Source organism: Rhamphochromis sp. 'chilingali' (assembly GCF_963969265.1).
Source record: "Rhamphochromis sp. 'chilingali' genome assembly, chromosome: 20".
NCBI classification, from domain to species: Eukaryota; Metazoa; Chordata; class Actinopteri; order Cichliformes; family Cichlidae; genus Rhamphochromis; species Rhamphochromis sp. 'chilingali'.
In genome coordinates this window covers 4,637,527-4,660,669 of record NC_137947.1, presented here as the reverse complement: position 1 = coordinate 4,660,669, position 23,143 = coordinate 4,637,527, and the positions used below count along the sequence as shown (strand labels likewise).

The window sequence follows — 23,143 nt, the reverse complement described above, 5'->3', positions numbered from 1 at the left end:
CAAACCCTGGGCTAAATGGTACAAAAGGTGTTAGTGTCCATGGCTGGTATGGAAAGAATGGCGCAGCTAGTGCAGATACTATGGCCTGTGGCTGTAGAGCCGGTTCTCCCAGTGACTCATAAGTAAACACTTGTCTAGGTCTCCTTTCTCGGGCTGACCTTCTTAACTCAGTCTGTGGGTCACCTGCTGGTATCTGTGGTAGCGCTTGGCCAGGTAAAGTGGACCTTTCACATCCTTCTTCCAGACAATTTGGCTGTGCCTGTACCTCAGGGACAGGGGGCATCTGACTGTCTATTCCTGTCTGTTCATGTTCGCTGGAGGTTCTTTCTCTTTCACTGTCTCTAGTTGGTAACTGGAAGCGGTTCCTTTGGTCCTCAGGGCTTTGGCTTGTTGGGGGTACGCCAGATTGACTATAATGGACGTCTCTTTCAACATGTCTAGCCTCTCTGGGGAACCTAAACCAGTACCCTCCTGCATCCTCATCAGATTCTGAGTCACTAGAATCGCTTTTCTGTCTGTTTTGTTCACTTAACTCCGCTTCTCTCTGTCTAATCGGTTTCTTAGGTGCCTGCTCAGATCTCGGAGGCGGAGCCTCAACTGGGAGGTCGTTAACCAGTAATAGGAGGTTACGGTGTAGGACCCTGGTTTTACTTCCATCACTGCCCTCCGAATAGACTGCATAAACTGGATTATCACCTATTTGCCCTTTAACCAAATAAATGGTTTTCTCCCAGTAAGATCGCAGCTTCCCTGGTCCCCCACGTTCCCTGCAGTTCCTTACGAGGACCCTATCACCAGGCTGTAACACTACACCTCTCAGCTTTTTATCATAGAAAGACTTGTTTTTGATACTAGACAACCTACTTTTTTCACTGGCTATCCTGTACGCTTCTGTCATTCTTTTCGCCCACCTGTCTGTGTAGCTTTTGTGTGACGTTATCTGCTTCTCCCCAACTAGACCAAATAAAATGTCTACCGGAAGGCGCGGGTGATGCCCAAACAGTAGAAAATGGGGGGAAAAACCTGTGGATTCATGGCGCGTACAGTTGTAGGCGTGAACTATGTGTGGCAAATGATCCTTCCAATTCCCCTTTTCTTTTTCACCTAGCGTTCTTAACATTTGTAAAAGTGTCCTGTTAAACCTCTCGGCAGGATTACCTTGAGGATGATATGGGGATGTTCTCGAGTGTCCAGTACCTGATTTCTCCCTCAGTGTCTTGAAAAGTTCATTTTCAAACTCGCGCCCTTGGTCGTGGTGAAGTCGTGCTGGGTACCCAAAGCGCGGAATGAACTCTCCAAAGATTCGCTCAGCTGCTGTCTTCCCAGACTTGTTTTTGGTGGGGTACGCCTGGGCAAACCTGGTGAAGTGGTCCACGACGACAAGAATGTATTCATATCCCCCCCGGCTGGGCTCCAGGTGGAGATAGTCGATGCAGACCAGGTCCAAAGGCGAGGTGGATGTGATGGTGCCCATGGGAGCACGTACCTGGGTTGTTGGCTTCTTGCTAATGATACATCGGCACTTCCTGGTAACATAGCTTTCTATGTCCCGTTTCATGTACGGCCAGTAGAACCTCTCTCTCACCAGTGCCAGTACTCTCTCTGTGCCGATATGTCCCATGTTATCATGCAGGTGCTTTAACACCGTCTCTTTGTACTTTGCGGGGAGGATTAGTTGTTGCCTTTCACCTGTCTGTCTATACATCAGTCCGTTTTTGAAATGTAATTTGTCCCACTCCTGCAACATTTTCCTCGTTGTTTTAGTCACTGTGTTTCTGATGTCATTTGTTAAGACTGTCATTTTCTCCTTTAGCCTCATTATTTCTCCAACCGTTTTGTCTTCTCTTTGTGCTTGAGCTAGCTCATCTTGGTCGATTGCAGGGAAAACTGGATGTGGCTCCCGGGCTGCATTTTCAGCGATAGTTAGGGCAGCAATCCATGCAACATCACTTTCTCGAGCTGCTCTAGCTCCACCCCAGGCTGCTTGGACCACCTCAGGTGATAACTCTTCAGTGCACTCACCCACATACATGTCAATGTTAAGAGGGAGACGGGACAATGTGTCAGCATCAACATTGGCCCGGCCAGGCCTGTATCTAATCTCAAAGTGAAAGTCTGACAGTTCCCCGACCCAGCGATGGCCCACGGCATTCAGCTTGGCAGTACTCATAACGTAGGTCAATGGATTATTATCTGTATAGATGGTAAAGTGTGGAGCATAGTACAGATAGTCTCTAAAACGCTCACACACTGCCCATTTAAGTGCCAGAAATTCTAGCTTGCCGCTATGGAGACAATAATTCTTTTCTGCTGGTGACAATGTCCTGGACCCATACGCTATTACCCGTAATTTTCCATCCTGGCGCTGGTAGAGAACAGCACCGAGGCCCTGTTCTGAGGCATCTGTGTGGAGGCAGAACGGTGAGTTAAAATCTGGGTAGGCCAAAACTGGGGGACTCGTAAGCATGGTAATTAGCTGTTCAAGTACATGCTGGTGTTCACTAGTCCATGCAACGGGGGCCTTGGATGACAACTGGGGACCTTTAGTCTTCAGTTGGCGCGATGGGAAGGTTGGCATGTCCGGTTTTACTTTTAACAGTTCATAGATAGGTTTTGCAATCCTCGAAAAGTCTTGGACGTAGCTTCTGTAGTAGCTTAAGAAGCCAAGTAGACGCCTTATATCACCAACTGTTTGAGGTGTCTTAGTTTTTAGGGATTCTACTGCCTCTAAGTCTTTTGGATCAATCCTTACCCCTTCTGCAGATACAAGGCGGCCAACATACCTTACTTCTTTGCGAAACAGTTCGCATTTTTCGGGTCTTAGTTTTACTCCGTGCCTCTGGAGTGCTCTTAAAACTTGTCTCACACCCTCAACATGCTCTTCAAATGTTGGTGCATAGCATAAGATGTCGTCCAGGTATGGGATACAACAATTGTCCCTGAGCGAATCTAACATCTCCTCCATGCTTCTTTGAAAAGCCGCAGGTGCATTGGAGAGGCCGAAGGGTATTCGTACCCACTCATAAAGGCCCCAGGGGGTGACGAAGGCTGTGAGGTGGCGTGAGCCCTCCGCCATGAAGCCCTGGTGGTACGCCTTTCCCTGATCAAGGATACTGAACCATGAATGCCCCCCCAGAGTGTCGGTCAGGTCTTGGATCCGAGGAAGAGGGTGTTTATCCGGAATGGTCTTCTGATTCAGCAGACGGTAGTCTATACAAAGGCGTAACGAGCCGTCTTTTTTTCGGACACAGACGACTGGAGCAGCATACGGTGACCTGGATTTAACAATCCACCCCTTGGCCAGGAGGTCCTGAATGTACTCCTTCACTTCGGAGAACAAAGGCTTTGGGACAGAGGAGTAGGCCCTCTGCACTGGGACGTCATCTTTGAGGTTGAGTGACATGTGCAAACTAGGAATACAACCAATGTCATGAGCATCTTTAGCGAAAGCGCCTGACTCCTCCCATAACATCTTTTCCACAATGTCTTGCTGCTGTTTCTCAAGATGGCCTAGATCTACTGGTGGCTGCCACAAAGTTCTAGGGGAACCTGTCTCTGCCTGACAAACAGTAGTTGCCTCTACTTTAGCGTCGTTTTCAATGGGTGAATCTGTCTCTATCACCTTCTTAATTGCCTGGACGCTACCAATAGCAGTCTTTCTTGTTAGAACAATGTCATGTCTAGTGTGGTTTTCTACAGGCACAGCTACATAAGGTAGTTTGCCGGGCTGGATCTCTAAGAGTCCCTCTCCTAATCCTAACTGCTGCAACTGGACAGAACTCTCTTCAGGCTCAAACAAGACTAAACGTTCACTTGGGTCAAGCTGTGGTGGGACTTTACACTTTACCCAGGTTGTGCTGCCAGCAGGAATTACTGTGTCTCTGTAACCCACCCTCAAGCGCCCCTGAGCTGTGTTCTCCTGATGTGTCTGGATGAAATGTACCATTCCCTGTGCTTCATCGACTGGAATAGACAGTGCACCCCCAAGTAGCTTAGCTAAGTTAGAAGCAGCCTGTGCTGGGCTTCCCTGGATTAACACTTCCACCACATTGAACCCTATGAGTGGTGTGTCTAAGGGCACTGAGCTAATTAGAAACGGCACATTCATGGAAAGCTCTGGGTCTTCATTGCCTGGCAAATTTACAGTTAATACTACCCACCCATCAAATGGAAGAGATTCCCCATTAACTGCATAAATCTTTGGCACTTTCCCATAGTCAGTTAACTCTATGAGCTCTGCTATCGGACGAACATTGACATCTGGAATGTATTTATTTTTCCAAGCTCGGTCTATCAAGCTAACCTGAGCCCCTGTATCTACAAGAGCGGTCACCGTTAACCCATTAAGAAGGCATTTTGTTGTTGCTTTTTTTCCTATTAGTCTTACTATTGGCTCTCTGTTGCTTACAGTGGTTTTTAGTGGCTCATTTTTGCTCTTCTTGGATTTCTGTGTCTTGAGTTTAGCTTGGTGCACTTTGGTGTTGTCACATGATTCAGTCTCTGTGTCAAGGTGGGACTCAGATGTTGTCCCGGTCACAGCTGGTCCCTCCGCAGCAACCGGCCCTCGTTTCCCGGCTGCTTTGGACGTTTGAGGCAGCCAATCGCTCTATGGCCTTCTTCGCCGCATGAGAAGCAGTGGTTACAATTTTTAGAGCCCACCTGTGAACATGTAGAACATGCATAAAGTCTCTCAGTCTTTGTTGCAGCTGGTCTAGCTGTACTGCTAGAAGACTCTTTCTTCATTTTTTCTGCGAGTGAATCTACTACTCTAGTGAGTGCATCAATCTTCTCTTCCAGTTGCTTTACTGTGTCGGCTGTTGACTTTTGATCTGCAACCTCTCTCTTTGTTAGTTTGACTTTCCCTTCATCCACATGGGCAACATGAGCACTGAACTGTTTTGCTCGGGGTGTGGAACCTAATCTCCGGTGACGCTCAGATTCTTCACTGGTCACTTTCATTGCATGTTTCAGAATCATCTCATCTGTCACTGACTGATTCGCCAGCAAGGGCTTCAGCTCTCTTCTAATATCATTGTCCTTATGTCCGATCCCCTGATAAACTGTGTGCAAGAAGACACCTTGAACTGTTTCTGGGGTATATTTAATCTCAGAATCAGTCTTTTTGGACTCAAAAAGAACTCTTTGTTTTAAGCCAATTATGCGGTAGAGAAATTGTTGTGTTGTTTCATTTTCTCTCTGTTTGGCACAAATCAGTTCCTGGAACAGCTCTGTACTACTCCTTTCTCCAAGATGGGACTGCAGGAATCCTTTTAACCCGGCAACTGTCATGTCATCTTTATTAACTAACATGTCCTTGAAACTGCCTGGTTTAATTATTTTTAACACCCCTCTAACAATCTCAGATTCTGTAAAATTCTCTTTTAGACCCTCCTCTATCTGCCTACACACACTGTTGTAGCTGATGTCTGACATGTGATCCCCTACTTGGCCTCCCTGAACCTTGAACTCACGTCTCGGAAGATAAGGTAGGTCTTTGAGGGAAACTACAGGGCCTGGGGGAGGTCTAACATTACTTTGTGAGGTGAGTTGAGCTTGCTGTAGTGCAGGAGTTTTTACTAAACCTTGCAATGTCCTACCAACCTTCTCATAGTCCGAAATCATTTTAAGGAGTTCTTCTTGTGGGATGTTAAGGCTAGAGTCAGACTGATCCATGTTTACTTGAGCTGCATTGAACTGGCTGGGCTCTGAGGTAGGGTGGGGTGCACGCTCTGGCGTCCGTGTTTCCACATCTGTCTCCACGGCACTGGTCTGGTTGTCGGTAGGATTCAGAAGTTCATCTACCATGTCCTTTAGCGCTAACAATTTCCCCATCCCACCGTCCTCAGCTTCTAACATTGCCTTGCTGTAGATGAAGGAGTTGATGTACTCGAAGCTTCCTTCTGCATCATCACTTGACAGCTCTGACAGATCCTTGCCTGGTACTGGACCCACCTTTGCAGCAATCTCAAAAAGCTGATCCGGCATCAGCGCGAAAAGGCCCTTCCTGATGTCCCACACCAGGCTCTTCCTTACGCCGTCAGCCATGATGTCCTCCTCGTTGCTCTGCGATGGGTAGTTCTAAACTGGATCTTCCCTCTGTAGTGGATAGCAGCTCCTCCGCTTTACACCAACTCTCCTTGGACCATCAGCTCCGCAGCAGGTCTTATGGATGTGTGAGGATCAGCTCCATTGATGATGTGGAACCAATCCCCGTACGGGCCACCAAGAATCTGTAACCGACCCAGAGTTTGGGCCGGTAAAACAGATTAAATGTTCCTGCAAAACAGGGAAATGATGAGACAGACGACTGGTGAAGTTTCTCTTTGCCTCGCTTCTGCCATATTTATTTATATAATCACATGTATTTTTAATTTGCAGCATCACCATTCTCTATATACAACAGAAATAACAGTAAAACCGTCTGTGTGTTCAAGCTGCAATACCACGATCTTTACATGGGAAACAAGAATACTTCACGTGTAGTGACCTTCAAATCATTTACTCGGTTATTCTCTCTGAATGACAATTCAAAACAATATGAAATGCATGTTCAAATACATTTTACCTCTCTTTAACTCTTAACCCAAATACCTATGTATTCTGATTGTTTTAACCAACATACCAGTGCTTGGTCTTAAACCAATTTAGCTTAGTGGCTCACAAATACATGAAAGAGTCATGTGTATGTCGACAGGCTTAGCTTTAGCTTTAACATTCTCAAAATCACTTTTCAGAACCAGTAAACAGTCGTTTTTCACTGCCAACAGCAGATTAACAATATCAGGACACAAAAAGGAGCTTATTCAGCTAAACGACCCGAAATAAGTGACGAAAGGAAACCAAAATGGCGCCCGCGGCTGGCTGGGCTTTGGCATTTTTTCAGTCCTTCTACTTCATAAAACGTAACCAATAACAGCGTTTACCCGCTGATTTATACCCCCACATTTAGCTATGTTTCTTATCAATATTTTACAACCGTTTTACTATAGCTTTACCGGTTACAAACCTGCAAAACAGGGAAATGATGAGACAGACGACTGGTGAAGTTTCTCTTTGCCTCGCTTCTGCCATATTGGAGAGGAGGGCCTATGACCTCGCTATTCTGTCTCACTGAACAATGCGCCACCCGGAGGCTGGGGGGTGCAACTACCTCATTAAACATAGTTCACTTCGGTGACAAATCTCTCTTTCTTTTAAGTACTACTTCTGATGGGATCACACATTAGTGTGTCACATAAACCTGATAAGATATGCACAACTAGGCAAAGCCCCAATTTAAATAAAGTTGGTCAGCAGTCAGATTTTGCTGCTGCTCTGGAGCATATTGTTAAAGAAAGACTGGCAAATTATAAAAGAGGAAAAAAACATGGTAACATCCCAAGTTTTGTGCATGAATCTTGAAAAAAGACCTGCTATACAGATGAGAAAGTCAACTTGGTGTTATACTTAATAAGCCAAACATTATAAACACTGATAATCTGTGAATTATCCCTTAGTCATATCTAGGGCTGCCACGATTAGTCGACTAGTCACGATTACGTCGACTATTAAAATCGTCGACGACTGATTTAATAGTCGACGCGTCGTTTGAAGCTTTGTAAGATCCCAAAAGACGCAGGAATGAGTAGCAGGATTTAAGAGTGTAATAACGGACTGAAACAGAAGATGGCAGCACTGCATGTACAAGGATGCCAGCTGCTGTTAAACCCCGAAGAAGAAGAAGCTCTGTCCCAGAATTCATAGCGCAGCCCAGCTCAGTTTTCAACAATGGCGGCAGCTAGTTAGTTTTAATATTACTCTTATTATTCTTTCTGGGTCACAAAATAAACGTTTAACATATTTTCAGGCGAGAATGTAGCTGTGTAAACCTCAAATATCTGCTCAGTTTATCAAGACACCACATATTTTCAAAAGCGCTCCGACATTTTCGGAGACGTCTGTTACCCACCAGCTCGATAGCTAGCCGGGGTTCAAGGCTCACTAGAGCCCGTGAGAACACCGGACTCCCGGGAAATCGTTTTCAAACCCACTGCCGTCTTTCGCTACTAAGGTTAAACATGATATATAAGTCACTTAGATAACTTACAAATGTTATTGTTGCCTGTGTGTGTGTTATTGTGTCTGTTCATGTAAGAAAAACTAAAAAATATGTGAGGGGAACAGATTGTGTTGTCATTGTAAACTACTGTACACTTGTCTCTCAATAAAAATATTAAAAAAAAAACAAAACAAAAAAACAAATGTTATTGTTTGGCCTTTTTTTGGTATTTTATTTGTTCCTGAGTAAATCGGTTTGGCTGAGATTAAAGTTATAGTTTTTACACAGCTGAATAAACGTCAAGCAGACAACTGAGCATGAGATGCTCGAGAATATACTCCGGTGTCCTGTTATATTTTAGATAGCAAGAAGTTTATTAAACTTCACCGAAACAATCTGCAAATTTCATTAAAATTTAATAAACTATCATCTTGTCTTTATTTTTAGTTAGCACCTTAAACACTTAAAGCTGTAAGCTAATGATAGTTATATAAGAGCAGATGCTGCTGGTGCAATAAGCTGTACATTTTACAATGGATGCATGATCTGATTAGTTGACTAATCGCAAAAATAATCGGTGACTAGTCGACTATCAAAATAATCGTTTGTGGCAGCCCTAGTCATATCTCCTGTCAAGGTATAGGTTATATTTAGCGCTGTATACACTGAAAGAGACACGAGATCATGTAGTACTGGGAGGAAAAAAAGTGTGGGTTGTCCAGAGTTAATTGAAGTTGCCACTAATAGGAGCAGAGGATACAGTTGATTGACAAATGACAAGGTGGTAAATGCAGAGTTACCTAGGTAACCGCAGCTGTCCACTAATAAACAGCTGTCGTCTACAAAGTGATGAATAATGAGTGAAACACTTCATATATTGACGTGACTTTAGACAAACAATCAGACAGTCAGTTGTGTGAAATGAAAGTCGAAGGGGTAAAGATGTGAAAGAGTGAGAAGTCTCAGAGACGCAGAGACTCCTGCTCACAAGTCAGAGCATCAAGAAACATCAGTGCAAGCCACTCGTCATTGCATGGATGAATGTTATTGGCTTCTAGAAGTAGTGCAACACAGTTAAGCATTCGGGGTATAATTTGTATGAGTTTTACTTTTTGACTAAGCACAACCAGACTCTAAAGCTCTGTGGATTTTCAATTTAGAAATACTCACTTTTCAATTTAGAAGTCCTTCCTCTTCACTCCGAATTCCTTCTGTGAAGAAAGCCTGAGTGTATCTGGATGCTTTGCACTGCACTGAAAATTCATTTCCAGCCTCTTCAAGCACTGTTTTTTCTGTTGTGTGTAATTAGACCTCAGGTGAGGCTGTCGCACATTTTGTACTGGAATATTTTTGAGAGAGGTTATCTGAGAGCAGACCAAAGTGAAGTCCAATAGATACTGATAGATATCCAGCAGCTAGAGCCCAGCTTACAATAGCTGAGCTGCTTGATTTGGGCTTAACACTCAGTCATCCCTGCTTTAATGCTCCTTTAGGCCGTCTAGTGCATTAGTGCCACTGCATTAACACACTGATGCTCTTAGCCGAGACAGTCAATCCTACTGCACTGTGTGCTGCTGCCGCCATCCAACCAGCGCTGCCGCACCACCATAATGTAGCCTAGACCCAAAGAAGTTGCACCTTTGTGCGTGCTGTGTTCAATGCCATTTTCAGTCCTTGGATTGACAGATAGTAAGCTTCATGGTCTGGAGAAGGATGGAGCCAAAGATGACGCTGCGGGACTGTAGCCACTAGCCCATTAAAATGATTTGACTGTCATTTCCATGCCATCTCCTATTCATCTCCATGGAGATTTGGCTGAGCTTGGGTTGCTTTGTGCCATGATGGATGATGCATTTGCACAGATTTCTGTGGGAAGCTCTTACCCTGAGTTTACTCAAAAAAAGATATTTTAGAGAACTGACTAGTATGCACAATTATATTAGTATTTGGGGTTTCAGAGGGCTTGATATTCTACGGACTACTGTATATGAACCTTTTGTCTGAATTTTCTTAATTTTCCTGAGAAGAAAATTGGTGTGAAAGTAAGGCAGAGCTTAAAAAAACAGTGCTGTAATTCTTTTCAGTGTTAACAGACTCTTCAAATTTGTGTGCCGAGCATCTTGGCTCCCAGACTACAAAGAAGCCTCTCTTCTTTCCCTTGAATGTGGTCGTTCTGGGCAAGTGCAAAATCTTTTATCTTAACACATTGTTGAACTGTGCATGCTGCATTGTTCGGAGCATGTGGAGGATGCCCTTAGTATTCTGCCTTAACTACATTGTTCAAATTGTGCCTATAGTACAATCAAGCAACGTTAGATGATACCATTATTCATCGTATTTTTTTATTTTATTTTTTAAACAATAGGTCGTTGATTTAAAATGGAGGTTCTTATTGTTATCTGACATTATGCTTAAAAGGGATATTGCACTTCCTGAAGGCTCTGGACGTTGTAGGGCTGTCCTGGTTGACACGCCTCTGCAATGTTGCGTGGAGATCAGGGGCAGTACCTGTGGACTGGCAGACCGGGGTGGTGGTCCCCATCTTTAAGTAAGGGGACCGGAGGGTGTGTTCCAACTACAGGGGGATCACACTCCTCAGCCTCCCTGGGAAAGTCTATGCCAGGGTGCTGGAAAGGAGAGTTCGTCCATTAGTCGAACCTCGGATACAGGAGGAACAATGCGGTTTTCGTCCTGGTCGCGGAACACTGGACCAGCTCTTTATCCTCTCCAGGATACTTGAGGGTGCATGGGAGTTTGCCCAACCAGTCTACATGTGTTTTGTGGACTTGGAGAAGGCATTCGTCCGTGTCCCTCGGGGTGTCCTGTGGGAGGTGTTGCGGGAATATGGGGTGTCTGGCCCATTGCTACGGGCCATTCGATCCCTATACAACCGTTGCAAGAGCTTGGTTCGCATTGCCAGCAATAAGTTGGACCCGTTCCCGGTGGGTGATGGGCTTCGCCAGGGCTGCCCTTTGTCTCCGGTTCTGTTCATAATTTTTATGGACAGGATTTCTAGGTGCAGCCAAGTGGCGGAGGGCTTTCGCTTTGGTGGCCTCAGAATCTCATCTCTGATTTTTGCAGATGATGTGGTTCTGTTGGCTTCATCAGGTGGTGGCCTCCAGCTCGCACTGGAACGGTTCGCAGCCGAGTGTGAAGCAGCGGGAATGAAGATCAGCACCTCCAAATCTGAGGCCATGGTTCTCAGCCGGAAAAGGGTGGAGTGCCCACTCCGGGTCGGGGATGAGTTCCTGCCACAAGTGGAGGAGTTCAAGTATCTCGGGGTCTTGTTCGCGAGTGATGGGAGAAGGGAGCCGGAGATCGACAGACGGATTGGGGCTGCAGCTGCAGTAATGCGGACGCTGCACCGGTCCGTCGTGGTGAAGAGGGAGCTGAGTGTAAAAGCGAAGCTCTCAATTTACCGGTCGATGTACGTCCCTACCCTCACCTATGGCCACGAGCTGTGGGTAGTGACCGAAAGAACGAGATCGCGGATACAAGCGGCAGAAATGAGCTTCCTCCGAAGGGTGGCTGGCCTCTCCCTTAGAGATAGGGTGAGAAGTTCGGCCATCCGGGAGGGGCTCAGAGTAGAGCAGCTGCTGCTCCACATCGAAAGGAGCCAGCTGAGGTGGTTCGGGCATCTGACAAGGATGCCCCCTGGGCGCCTCCTGGGTGAGGTGTTCCAGGCATGTCCCACCGGGAGGAGGCCCCGGGGCAGACCCAGGACACGCTGGAGAGATTATATCTCTCGGCTGGCCTGGGAACGCCTTGGTATTCCCCCGGACAAGCTGGAGGAGGTGGCTGGGGAGAGGGAGGTCTGGGCCTCTTTGCTTAGGCTGCTGCCCCCGCGACCCGGCCCCGGACAAAGCGGATGAAGATGGATGGATGGATGGGATATTGCACTTATTTCTCAACTCATATAAATAAGGAAACGTTATGCAAAAGTAATGCTCATTATTTGAAACTGAGGCTTCAGATTGTTCTGAAAAACAGGTTTCCAAATTTTTTTTAATCTGATTTTGAGACGTCACAGACTGTGATTTTAATTATGTGATGGGCAGAGATGGGCAGTAACGCGTTAAAATAAATGCGTTACTGTAGTCCGATTACTTTTAAAGTAAGGGGTTACTATTGCAAAAAAGTAATTGGATTACTGTTACTTTCCCGTAAGCATGCTGCCTTACTGCGTTATTAAACCGACACTTTGTGAGAGTGTCTCATGACACAGTTTTTGACGTTCGTGGCAGCAGCAGACGTGTGTAGATCAACAATGGAAAACAGGGAGTGTGGGCGAGAGTACGACGCAGCATTTAAAGCTCGGAGGTACTGACATTACTTTTGAGTTTGATTCTGTAAAAAGTGACAAAAACATTAGCGTCTGCTGTACACTCTGTGGGAAGAAAATTCATTCTACAGCGAAAAATTCAACTTCAAATCTGAGCAAGCACTGAGCACGCTGCCACGGGAATGTGACATTCATAGAGAAACCCCCGGATCCCGCCTACTGACATGACCGCTGCGGCACCGGGCAAACCTCCACCGGCCCCTCTCCTGCTAAGCAGGTGAAAATAGATTAACCTCCTAAGACCCGAACTCTTCCACGGCATGCATTTTTAATTTCTCTTTGATATTTGGGCATATTGGGACCTGATGAATGTAAAAACAAAGAAATACCAAATTTTTGTTTCTAAGAAAAATGAGAGCTACATATGAGGATATTCATTTAAAATTTTGATAGAACAGTAGCAGAATAATGTCCGCGTAAGTGGATATCAGGCCCTTGTAGAGCAAAATTAAGTATTTTGGTCTAAATAACCCAAAATGTGATGTCCACATACAGTGGGGCAAAAAAGTATTTAGTCAGCCACCGATTGTGCAAGTTCCCCCACTTAAAATGATGACAGAGGTCAGTAATTTGCACCAGAGGTACACTTCAACTGTGAGAGACAGAATGTGAAAAAAAAATCCATGAATCCACATGGTAGGATTTGTAAAGAATTTATTCGTAAATCAGGGTGGAAAATAAGTATTTGGTCACCTCAAACAAGGAAAATCTCTGGCTCTCACAGACCTGTAACGTCTTCTGTAAGAAGCTTTTCTGTCCCCCACTCGTTACCTGTATGAATGGCACCTGTTTGAACTCATCATCTGTATAAAAGACACCTGTCCACAGCCTCAAACAGTCAGACTCCAAACTCCGCCATGGCCAAGACCAAAGAGCTTTCGAAGGACACCAGGAAAAGTATTGTAGACCTGCACCAGACTGGGAAGAGTGAATCTACAATAGGCAAGCAGCTTGGTGTGAAAAAATCAACTGTGGGAGCAATCATCAGAAAATGGAAGACATACAAGACCACTGATAATCTCCCTCGATCTGGGGCTCCACGCAAGATCTCATCCCGTGGGGTCAAAATGATCATGAGAACGGTGAGCAAAGATCCCAGAACCACACGGGGGGACCTGGTGAATGACCTGCAGAGAGCTGGGACCAAAGTAACAAAGGTCACCATCAGTAACACACTACAACGGCAGGGAATCAAATCCCGCAGTGCCAGACGTGTTCCGCTGCTGAAGCCAGTGCATGTCCAGGCCCGTCTGAAGTTTGCCAGAGAGCACATGGATGATACAGCAGAGGATTGGGAGAATGTCATGTGGTCAGATGAAACCAAAGTAGAACTTTTTGGTATAAACTCAACTCGTCGTGTTTGGAGGAAGAAGAATACTGAGTTGCATCCCAAGAACACCATACCTACTGTGAAGCATGGGGGTGGAAACATCATGCTATGGGGCTGTTTTTCTGCCAAGGGGACAGGACGACTGATCCGTGTTAAGGACAGAATGAATGGGGCCATGTATCGTGAGATTTTGAGCCAAAACCTCCTTCCATCAGTGAGAACTTTGAAGATGAAACGAGGCTGGGTCTTCCAACATGACAATGATCCAAAACACACCGCCCGGGCAACAAAGGAGTGGCTCCGTAAGAAGCATTTGAAAGTCCTGGAGTGGCCTAGCCAGTCTCCAGACCTCAACCCCATAGAAAATCTGTGGCGGGAGTTGAAAGTCCGTGTTGCTCGGCGACAGCCCCAAAACATCACTGCTCTCGAGAAGATCTGCATGGAGGAATGGGCCAAAATACCAGCTACTGTGTGTGCAAACCTGGTAAAGACCTATAGTAAACGTTTGACCTCTGTTATTGCCAACAAAGGTTACGTTACAAAGTATTGAGTTGTATTTTTGTTATTGACCAAATACTTATTTTCCACCCTGATTTACGAATAAATTCTTTACAAATCCTACCATGTGGATTCATGGATTTTTTTTTCACATTCTGTCTCTCACAGTTGAAGTGTACCTCTGGTGCAAATTACTGACCTCTGTCATCATTTTAGGTGGGGGAACTTGCACAATCGGTGGCTGACTAAATACTTTTTTGCCCCACTGTATGTGGACGCCAGGTTCTAGGAGGTTAAAGAGTGACAAGACTTGGTGCCGCTTAAGCTTTGATTTTATTTATTTTTTTGCTGTGTTTTACTTGCATCTATTTGAAAGAGCGAGTGTAAACACAAAAAATTATTTTATATGCCGGAATATGCAGAAAATAGGTTTAAATGTTAAACACATTTCTTCAAGTCAAAGACTGTTGTACATAATGTCATTTTCACTTGATGCAATGTGCATAAAGTTAAAAGATTAAAACTTATAAAACAAGTTTTAAAAAGACACTTTCTCATTTCATTCAATTTTATATGATGGATTATGCAGAAAAAATAGAGTTGGGCTAAAAGGTATTCAGGTTGTGTATCATGTTTTTTAAAAGTAATAAAGTAACTAATTACTTTTGAAAATAAGTAATCATAAAAGAAACTGGAAACTTTCTTGGAGAAGTACTCAGTAATTAGTAACTAATTACTATTTTCAAATAACTTGACGAACACTGGTGACAAGTTTGTGATACAAGAATAAAGTTACATTGAAACCAAGCACACCATTGTTTTTCTTGTGACATTACCAATAAGTTTGATGTGTCACATGGCCCTCTTCCTATTGAAAAAACAAAAGTTGTATCCAAGATGGCCGACTTCTAAATGGCCACCATGGTCACCACCCATCTTGAGGAGTTTGCCCCCTCACATATACTAATGTGCCACAAACAGGACTTTAATATCACCAACCATTCCCATGTTATTACGGTGTATCCATATAAGTGGCCCACCCTGTAGTTCTATAGTTCTTATCGATAGTTGCTGCAAAATGGCTCCACAGTGGCCCCTAGAATATTTCAAAAGAGCAGTGCCTGTGCTTTGTTTCATCTATGGGTCTGAAATCATGGAGCTATAACCTAAATCCAACAGGAAGTCAGCCACTTTGAGTTGAAAGTGTAATTATGGGGTCATTTTCAGGCCATATAATTTAACGAACTCCTCCTTGGGACTTTATCAGATCCACATGGCCTACGGTGAGTGGATTCTTAAGGCCTCAGTCATCTTGAGAAGCGTTTGAGGTTTCATGAAACACCGCCGTCATGGCTGCACGTCAAGTTTCGATCATTCGCCGTGAAGAAGGAAACTGCTATAATTTTGACCCTGGAAAGGTTTTCAAAACCACTTTTCTAAACTCAAAGCTGCTTTCATTGTGTTAAACACTGTTTTCATGATTACCTTTCATACTTTCAAGTAGGTTCTAAATTAAATTTAATAAATTTAATTAAAACTTTAATCACTAAATTGAAGTGAGAATGCATACAATAAAATTCAAGACTTTTTTTTTTTTTGTCTTTAAAAGACAGACACTGACACAACCCTAAACGCCTAGGATGGTATCTTTCACTTTCAGATTAACTGCAGCCATTCTATTGACACATACATTCACATTTAATTGGCTTTTATATGTAATAAACTGCATGGGCTCTAATCAAATGATATCCATAAATGAAAACCACACGCCTTCATGCTTTTCCTTCAAGATTTAGGGATTCAGAATATTACTTCCTGCACCGTTTTGATAAGAATGTCTTTAAAATGTCTCAGAATATTATAAATGGCATTTAGCACATTCTGATATACTAAAGTGAGTGAGACAGTATTACCAAAGCAAAACAAGGCTTTGATTCTTGGTGCTTGGATTTTATGTTTTTATGTTTTTTAATTTCTGCTGAAACCTGATGGTGTACTTCACACAACTACAACACTTTGTCAAAGACTTTGTTCAAATTGTTTCTTGTGAGTTTGAATTTGTGTTGATTTGACTTTGTTAAAGCTGTTCACAACCTGCTGTTCTTTGTTCACTAGCAAACTTCTTCCAAAGCACGTCACATAAACTATAGTGGCAGAAATATTCACTCAACAATCCAAATCATTGAATTATGGTGTACCATTCACTTCCATGGCTACAGGTCTATAAAACCAAGAACCTAGATATGCAGAATGCTTCCGCAAACATTTGTGTTCAAGTGAAATGTTAATGCTTCAGCTTACCAAGATATTTTGGAAAATTTTATGCTCCCAACTTTGGGAAGATGTGTATATATAGATACAAACAGTGAGTTGATACCATATTAACTCCTATTGATCAGGGAAACAAAGTTCATATTCTTGTGAAAGTAGACAAATACTTTTGAAGTAGTGTAACTAACCACTACAAAAACCAGAATTTTAATTCAGTTGAATATTTTTTTCATATAGCTTCAAATCACAACAACATTTTGAAGGCACTTTATATTGTAAAGTAAATACAGTAATTCAGAGAAAACCTCATCAAACAGACAACCCTACCAAGCATTTGGCAACAGAGGGAAGGAAGAAACCTCCAGCAAAACTGGGCTAAGGGAGGGCCAGTTATCTTGTATCCACGGCTTGAAGTTGCCTCCCACCCTATCTCTAGGGCTGAAGAGAGGTACCTCATTTATCCTCAAGGTTATTCTTCCAAAGAACAAACCTCATGGCTTTTGGTGTTTTGTAGAACGTTGATTGACTGGTAAATGAAAGCTTTACCTTTGGGCTCGACACTCTTGTCACTCCAATGGTGCGGTACAGCACAGGTGCTCGGTTCTGTACCAAGCTCCTCCTTCCCATCCTTCATATCTCTTGTTCTGTCACATCTTAAAAGTGTTCAACTTGATCCACATCTGGCGCTACTAGGGAGGATGCTTAAGTCCACTGAACCTGTGTTTATTAAAGCAATTGGGCAGACCTTATGCTTTGTGACATTGTGTGTTATCATGTAGACCTTATAAAAGGTTAAACTCTGGCAATAAAAATATGCACACAGTTAGTAAATAGACTCGGAGGTGGTGCCAATTAAATCATGACTGATTCCTTTAAGTGGCTACCAAGACAATTCCTCACTTGATATAAGGCTGGTTAAGACCACTGGTCGATCCATTGTCCATTGTTGCTATATTCTGAGCCTAAAATTGGTAGCTTTATCTGACATTCATTTCAGAGTGATTATCCTTAACTGAAAATTCCAGGAGAGCAGTAGCTTAAAAACTGTTCAAACCAGTGGATAGCAGTGATTTAAGGGCCATGCTGGAGCCTAGAAAATCTAAAAAATGAATAATTTCACAGTATGTAGCAGCAAGTGCCAGGTACAGGTACCTTTTCATACTTGAAAGCATAGTTTTGTAGGATGGTGGTGGGGTAAAGAGCTTCAAAGAGAAGAGTACTCCTGGCTTGCTTTTTCATTTCACAGTTGTATTTCATTGATTCTTTACTTCCTGCTGTTCTTTCACTTCCACAGTTTTGAGTTTATTTGGGTTTTTGAGTTCCTTTGCAGTCTAAATTGTTGAAAATGATTGGGATCAACTCACATGCAGCAGCAAGTCACTTAAACTACAACACAGCAGGAGTTTTACAATAAAACTGCAACCGGAGTAATTCATAGTGGAAATATCCTCTTTTCTTCTTTTCCATTTCAGGGCCTCGGTGGGCGTCATGGAACCTCGGGGTGTTCATGTGTATCCGCTGTGCCGGCATCCACCGCAACCTGGGTGTCCACATCTCCAGAGTCAAATCTGTCAATTTGGATCAGTGGACACCTGAGCAGATCCAGGTATGCAAATAATGCTCCCCATACTAGTACTGCTTTTAAGGCTTCTTAATGCATTGATATAACTTGTACCCCGTAATCTGTTATTGTTTAATTCTTTTAATGATCTCTGCCACTTACAAACAAAAGCTCACTGTATTTCTTTTTGTAGGTTTTAAATCTATGTAGTAAAGATCACAAATAATAGCAAAAACCTTAAGACTCATTGTTTTCACTTGTTGCTTGTGTGCAACCTGTTCTGCTTTCAAGGATGATTTACATTTGAAATTAGAGCATTTGGAACAAGGCAAATGGTCAAAATAGTAAAAACAACAGGAGGAAAGATTTATTATTTAGGTTTTTGAGTCTTTTTTCTTTCTTCTCATTTTTCATTCAGGCAAAGGCAAGAAACCCACCTCCAAATTATACGAAACATGATCCTTATGATTTTTTTTAATTACAGTTATCAAACAGTGATCTGGTTCATTTATGTTTCAAACATAAACAGGAGCTGCTGGTGCTTAATAGGGGTGGGAATAGAGAACTAGTTGGCAATAATACACCCTCAGTCTTTTCCTTTTATATGTACTGGCATGTTTCTTTTTTATACTTAAGCATACTTAAGGTTGCTAAACACACCTGAGTTGCCTCCGAGCATTTCAGAGACAATATAACAGCTGTCTTTTAAAGTTTGTCAAAAATCAAGAACAGACGCAATAAAGTATGGGCTCTATCAGAAAAATTTATAATAACATTTAAAATGAATAATGTCTTGCCAACATGCATCACTAAGGCCTAATGCAGCGTTCTGTTTTCATAGTAGATTCTACAGTCCTCATATAGTGTCCTAGCTCACTGACATTCTCATTTCTTTCTGTACACACATTTGCTGTGTGTTTAAAAACCTTTAATTGTTTTGTTTTTTTATATTTTATTGTGTGTAATCCATTTTTCATAAACAACTATTATCCTTCTGGGCAAAGGACATTAAAGATGGCAGGAAAGGAGGAATGGAGACCGCAGAGAAGGTGGTGAAGGAGGAGGTTGGTGTGAGAGTGGAGGATGCTCGGAGGCAGATAATCTGCTGTGGCGACCCCTGAAGAGAGCAGCAAAAAGAAAAAGATGTATTATACTATTGTTGTATTTAGAGCTGGCTGAGCCAAAAAAAGAATAAATAAACGGCCCTAAGACATCTTGGCATGAGCAAATGCAAAGAACCCAGATGGTACCCCCCAAAAAAGTGCATTTTAAGGGTTACCTTGATAGGTGAAGTTATGCATATACTGCAAGGTCACTCTGTATGCACTGACACAGCCTCAGAAATCCACTGTTTAGTATGCATTCAGTGTTTTTACACACACACACACACACACACACACACACACACACACACACACACACACACACACACACACACACGCAGCCATGTGCAGTACATGCACAGCAGCATGTGTGCAAATGCACATGCAGAGGGAATACAGAGAGCCTAATGCTAATTTGTAAGTGCGGAGCTGTGTTTTGTGGATAACTAGCATGTCACATTGATTTTATTTCACACTCTGTGTTTGTGTGTGTCTGTGTACATCTGTGAAGCTCACACAGCAGTACTCGCTTGGTGTGTAGCAGGGGAAAGGTGTGTGCCTGTGCGTTTCTCCCGTGCTGTGCCGATCCATCAGCTGAGTGCGAGTGGAACGGGGCTCAGTCTGAATGTTAATCACTGTTTTCAATGACTAATTAATTCTGGATGGCTGATTATTCCGACTCCGTCTCCTCCACTTCTCCTATCATCACCCCATTCATCACCCTCCTCTTAATTTAGCCCTGACACATACGGCCAGTGTGTCTTTCACTTGGCATGTGCGTGTTTGTGTGCGAGTGGGAAGGAATCTGCAGCAAATTGAGTTGAATGCAAATGTGAAGTATGAAAGAACTCGCTGTGTGTGTTTGACAAGGTCTTAAATGTGTTTTACCGACTGCCTTTTCTGTATTAATGACACAGTTTTTCCGTCTTTTCTCTCGGCTCTTTTTCCTTCCTCCCCTCCTCGTAGAGTATGGTGGACATGGGCAACACCAGGGCCAGACAGCTGTATGAAGCCCACCTACCGGAGAACTTCAGGCGACCACAGACGGACCAGTATCCTCCTCCTGCTGTCTCCCTCACTCTTTTTTTATTATTCTCAGCCTCTATTCTCGTAAAAACAGATGCACTGGAATAAAGCATCGCTCTCACTGAACACTTTAATCACTGCTTTCATATTACATATGCATTAAAACTGCCAACTTCAGTACACACAGATATAAAAGCCTCTGTTTCGCCACACATGTCGGGATATCTACATGCAAATATAAAAGCTCCTGTCATCATGTAGCTACATATAAACTCTAAATGTCACCATAAATAAGTAGTTTATGCATTATACCACCATACAGGTCAAAGGTTTGGACATATCGCATTATATCAAGCACAAAACTTTAAATATTTCAGTCTTTGGTTTCATAACTGCTTTGTAAACTCTCCATTCATCAGCCAGCTTCATGAAGTCATCACCTGGAGCTCTTCCAGCAGTCTCAAAGGAGTTCCCATATATGCCGAGCACTTGTTGGCTGCTTTTCCTTCACTCTGCGCTTCATCACAAACCGCATCACTTGGATTTGAGGTGATGGGGCAAGTGACCTGACGCAACACTCCATCACTCGGCTTCTTTATCAAATGGGCCTTTAAAGAACCTGTGGGGCTGTGTTCAGGCTGCACAGTGGAGACACTGGGCCATTAGGTCTCAAATCAACACAAGTCTTCTGCCCTCCAATATGCATAAACTTTTATGGTATAACGTTTGAATATATAATGGTTGCCGGGAAATTTTAGCTTCATATATCAAATCGTTTTAAAGAAATATTTTTTTGGAAGGTGGTCCATCAAACCACTTTGAGCCTTTTTTTTTTTCGCACGTTAAAATCTATGACAGTGTTTACACATTAAATTTTTCCCTGGCCTTTATCGTTAGAATCAGAATCTGTAATTTGGGACAAATGCAAAAAAAAAAATGTTTGAGTATTGGTTTGTTTAAAATTTGGAGCTGGACTCGGCTTTTTCATATTTTAACCAGCCGATACTCATTTTTTGATGTATGTGAGATGCAGAAAAAAACAACTGGATTTGAATTGAAAATGCAGAATTTACAGCACATTTTAATTTGCAGGGTTTTTTTTTTTACTGTACAGTAAATTCCTTATGTCCCAATAAGGAAAGATTTTTTTTAAAAAAGTGGTTTTATAATTAGTAAGTAATTGACTGTGCCAGTTACCTGTTCAATTTATTTTTACTACAAATCCCTAAAATGTTTAAATATATTGTAAGTGATTTTATTTTTTTGTGTTTCTGCAAATACTGATAAATAATCAAAAGTCAGAAAGCTTTACAGCAACAAGATAAAGATGCAGTCCTTTTTCATTATGACGTTACAATCTCAAATCGAACTCATTGTGGTTATCAGGCTTGAGCTTCAGCTGCACACACATCGCCACACATCATTTCCACACAGAGGCTTGCCACTTCTGCATCTTTCCGCACATTTAACCGGGACATATCGAGCAGTTTGTGTTTATACGCAGAGCTGTAACAGCGCTTTCCAGCTTGCCCTTTTCCAAGATACAAGACAAGACAGCTGTGTGGTTAACACACCAGCATATGTTCATATTTCCACCAGCAGACCAAAATAAATAATCTCCCTGTTTGAAATGTTCCTCTAATACCCTATCTTGTATCTGGCAGGCCCATTTGTGCGGGTGGTCATCATTCTTCACTCTTTTGAAGTCCATTAGTTGCTCTGACAGCATCGCCGCTGGCTGAAAGCAGCAGATAACAGACCCAGGATTAGAGGAGCTCGCGCCTGAATGTGGCTGTTTCTGTGTGTACTCCTCTGTTTATACTCACGCAGCTTCTCAGCCCTGCTGTTTACTGTGCTTATGTATATAAATGACGAAATGGACTTTGAGTCCTGTCTCTGTATTTTGTGTGTGTGTGTGTGTGTGTGTGTGTGTGAGTTTGAATGCATTGATATTCATAGATGCAGGCGTGTTTTACACACGTATGGACTAAAATGGGATTTGAGATTAATGTTGTCTTAGAAAATGTTTTAAATACTGTTTTAAATAAAAATACCAGTAATGCAGCAGTATTTTATCAAGTTAGTCACATTTGAACATGTGCTTTTACTTTAAATGTTTTAATCTTAGACCAGCTTTTTTGTTAGTTATCAATGTGGAAAAAAACTGAATTATATGAAACTAACAGGTGCATCAAATGTGTAATTTGTGGTGATTTTTGTAGTATTAGGTTTTGAAATTGAAAATAGAAATTGAAACAGCATGTGGGTAGCGCAGATGAGGTCTTTCTGTTGATACTTGGTAAAATAGTCCCCAGTATTACAGTGTTATAAATATGAAATGAGTTTAATTGTGACCCAGACTTTGATTTTATGTCAAAGAACAGCAGTCGCCCTTATGTCAGAATCCCTGCCCCCTTTGGTGTGTTTTATCGGTCTTTCATGAGATTTGTGGTCACGTGTGCCTAACCACCGTGTCACCAGGCCACACATTTATCCACTACAGCCGTGAGTGCCATGGTTGGTATCTCAGTGCAGCATCCTAGTTCTGCTCTGCTGTTTCTAGTCAACAGTAATAAATAAGCAGTGTGTTTGAGACGCAGCCACAGCAGGCCTCCTCTTCCAGCCTATCTAACAACTCCACTCGTGCGGGTGGTCATCATTTTTCAATCTTCTAAAGTCTTTTACTTGATCCGACAGAAGCGTCACTGCTGAAATAGGCAGATAAGAACGTCAGGATTTGTGGCACAGCAGCACGCAGTTGTGTTGGTTTGTGTGTTAGAGTGAGAGAGTGGGGTTGATTGTTTGTGTATCCTCACTTATCTCACTGTCGTGTGCGTGTTTTTCCTTTGACATTGTTGGGGTTCTTAGTGTAAATGTGTTCTCCTATTACCTCAGTTGTTCGTGTGCCCCCCTTTTTATCTGGGAAAAGTTTGCTGATCCATCAAATGGAGTGAACATTATAAGTCATGTCACT

At 42.9% G+C, this 23,143-nt stretch overlaps 1 protein-coding gene across 4 annotated transcripts in view; it reads left to right on the top strand.

Annotated features, from left to right (window-relative positions):
* smap1 (small ArfGAP 1) overlaps nucleotides 1-23,143 on the top strand; it is a 162,343-nt gene that overhangs the window by 17,206 nt on the left and 121,994 nt on the right. For all 4 annotated transcript variants that reach the window (XM_080869346.1, XM_080869345.1, XM_080869348.1 and 1 more), the window contains exons 2-3: nucleotides 17,952-18,085; nucleotides 20,110-20,195. In XM_080869346.1, coding sequence (XP_080725472.1) covers nucleotides 17,952-18,085; nucleotides 20,110-20,195 — 220 coding nt within the window. The remainder of the gene's footprint in view (nucleotides 1-17,951; nucleotides 18,086-20,109; nucleotides 20,196-23,143) is intronic.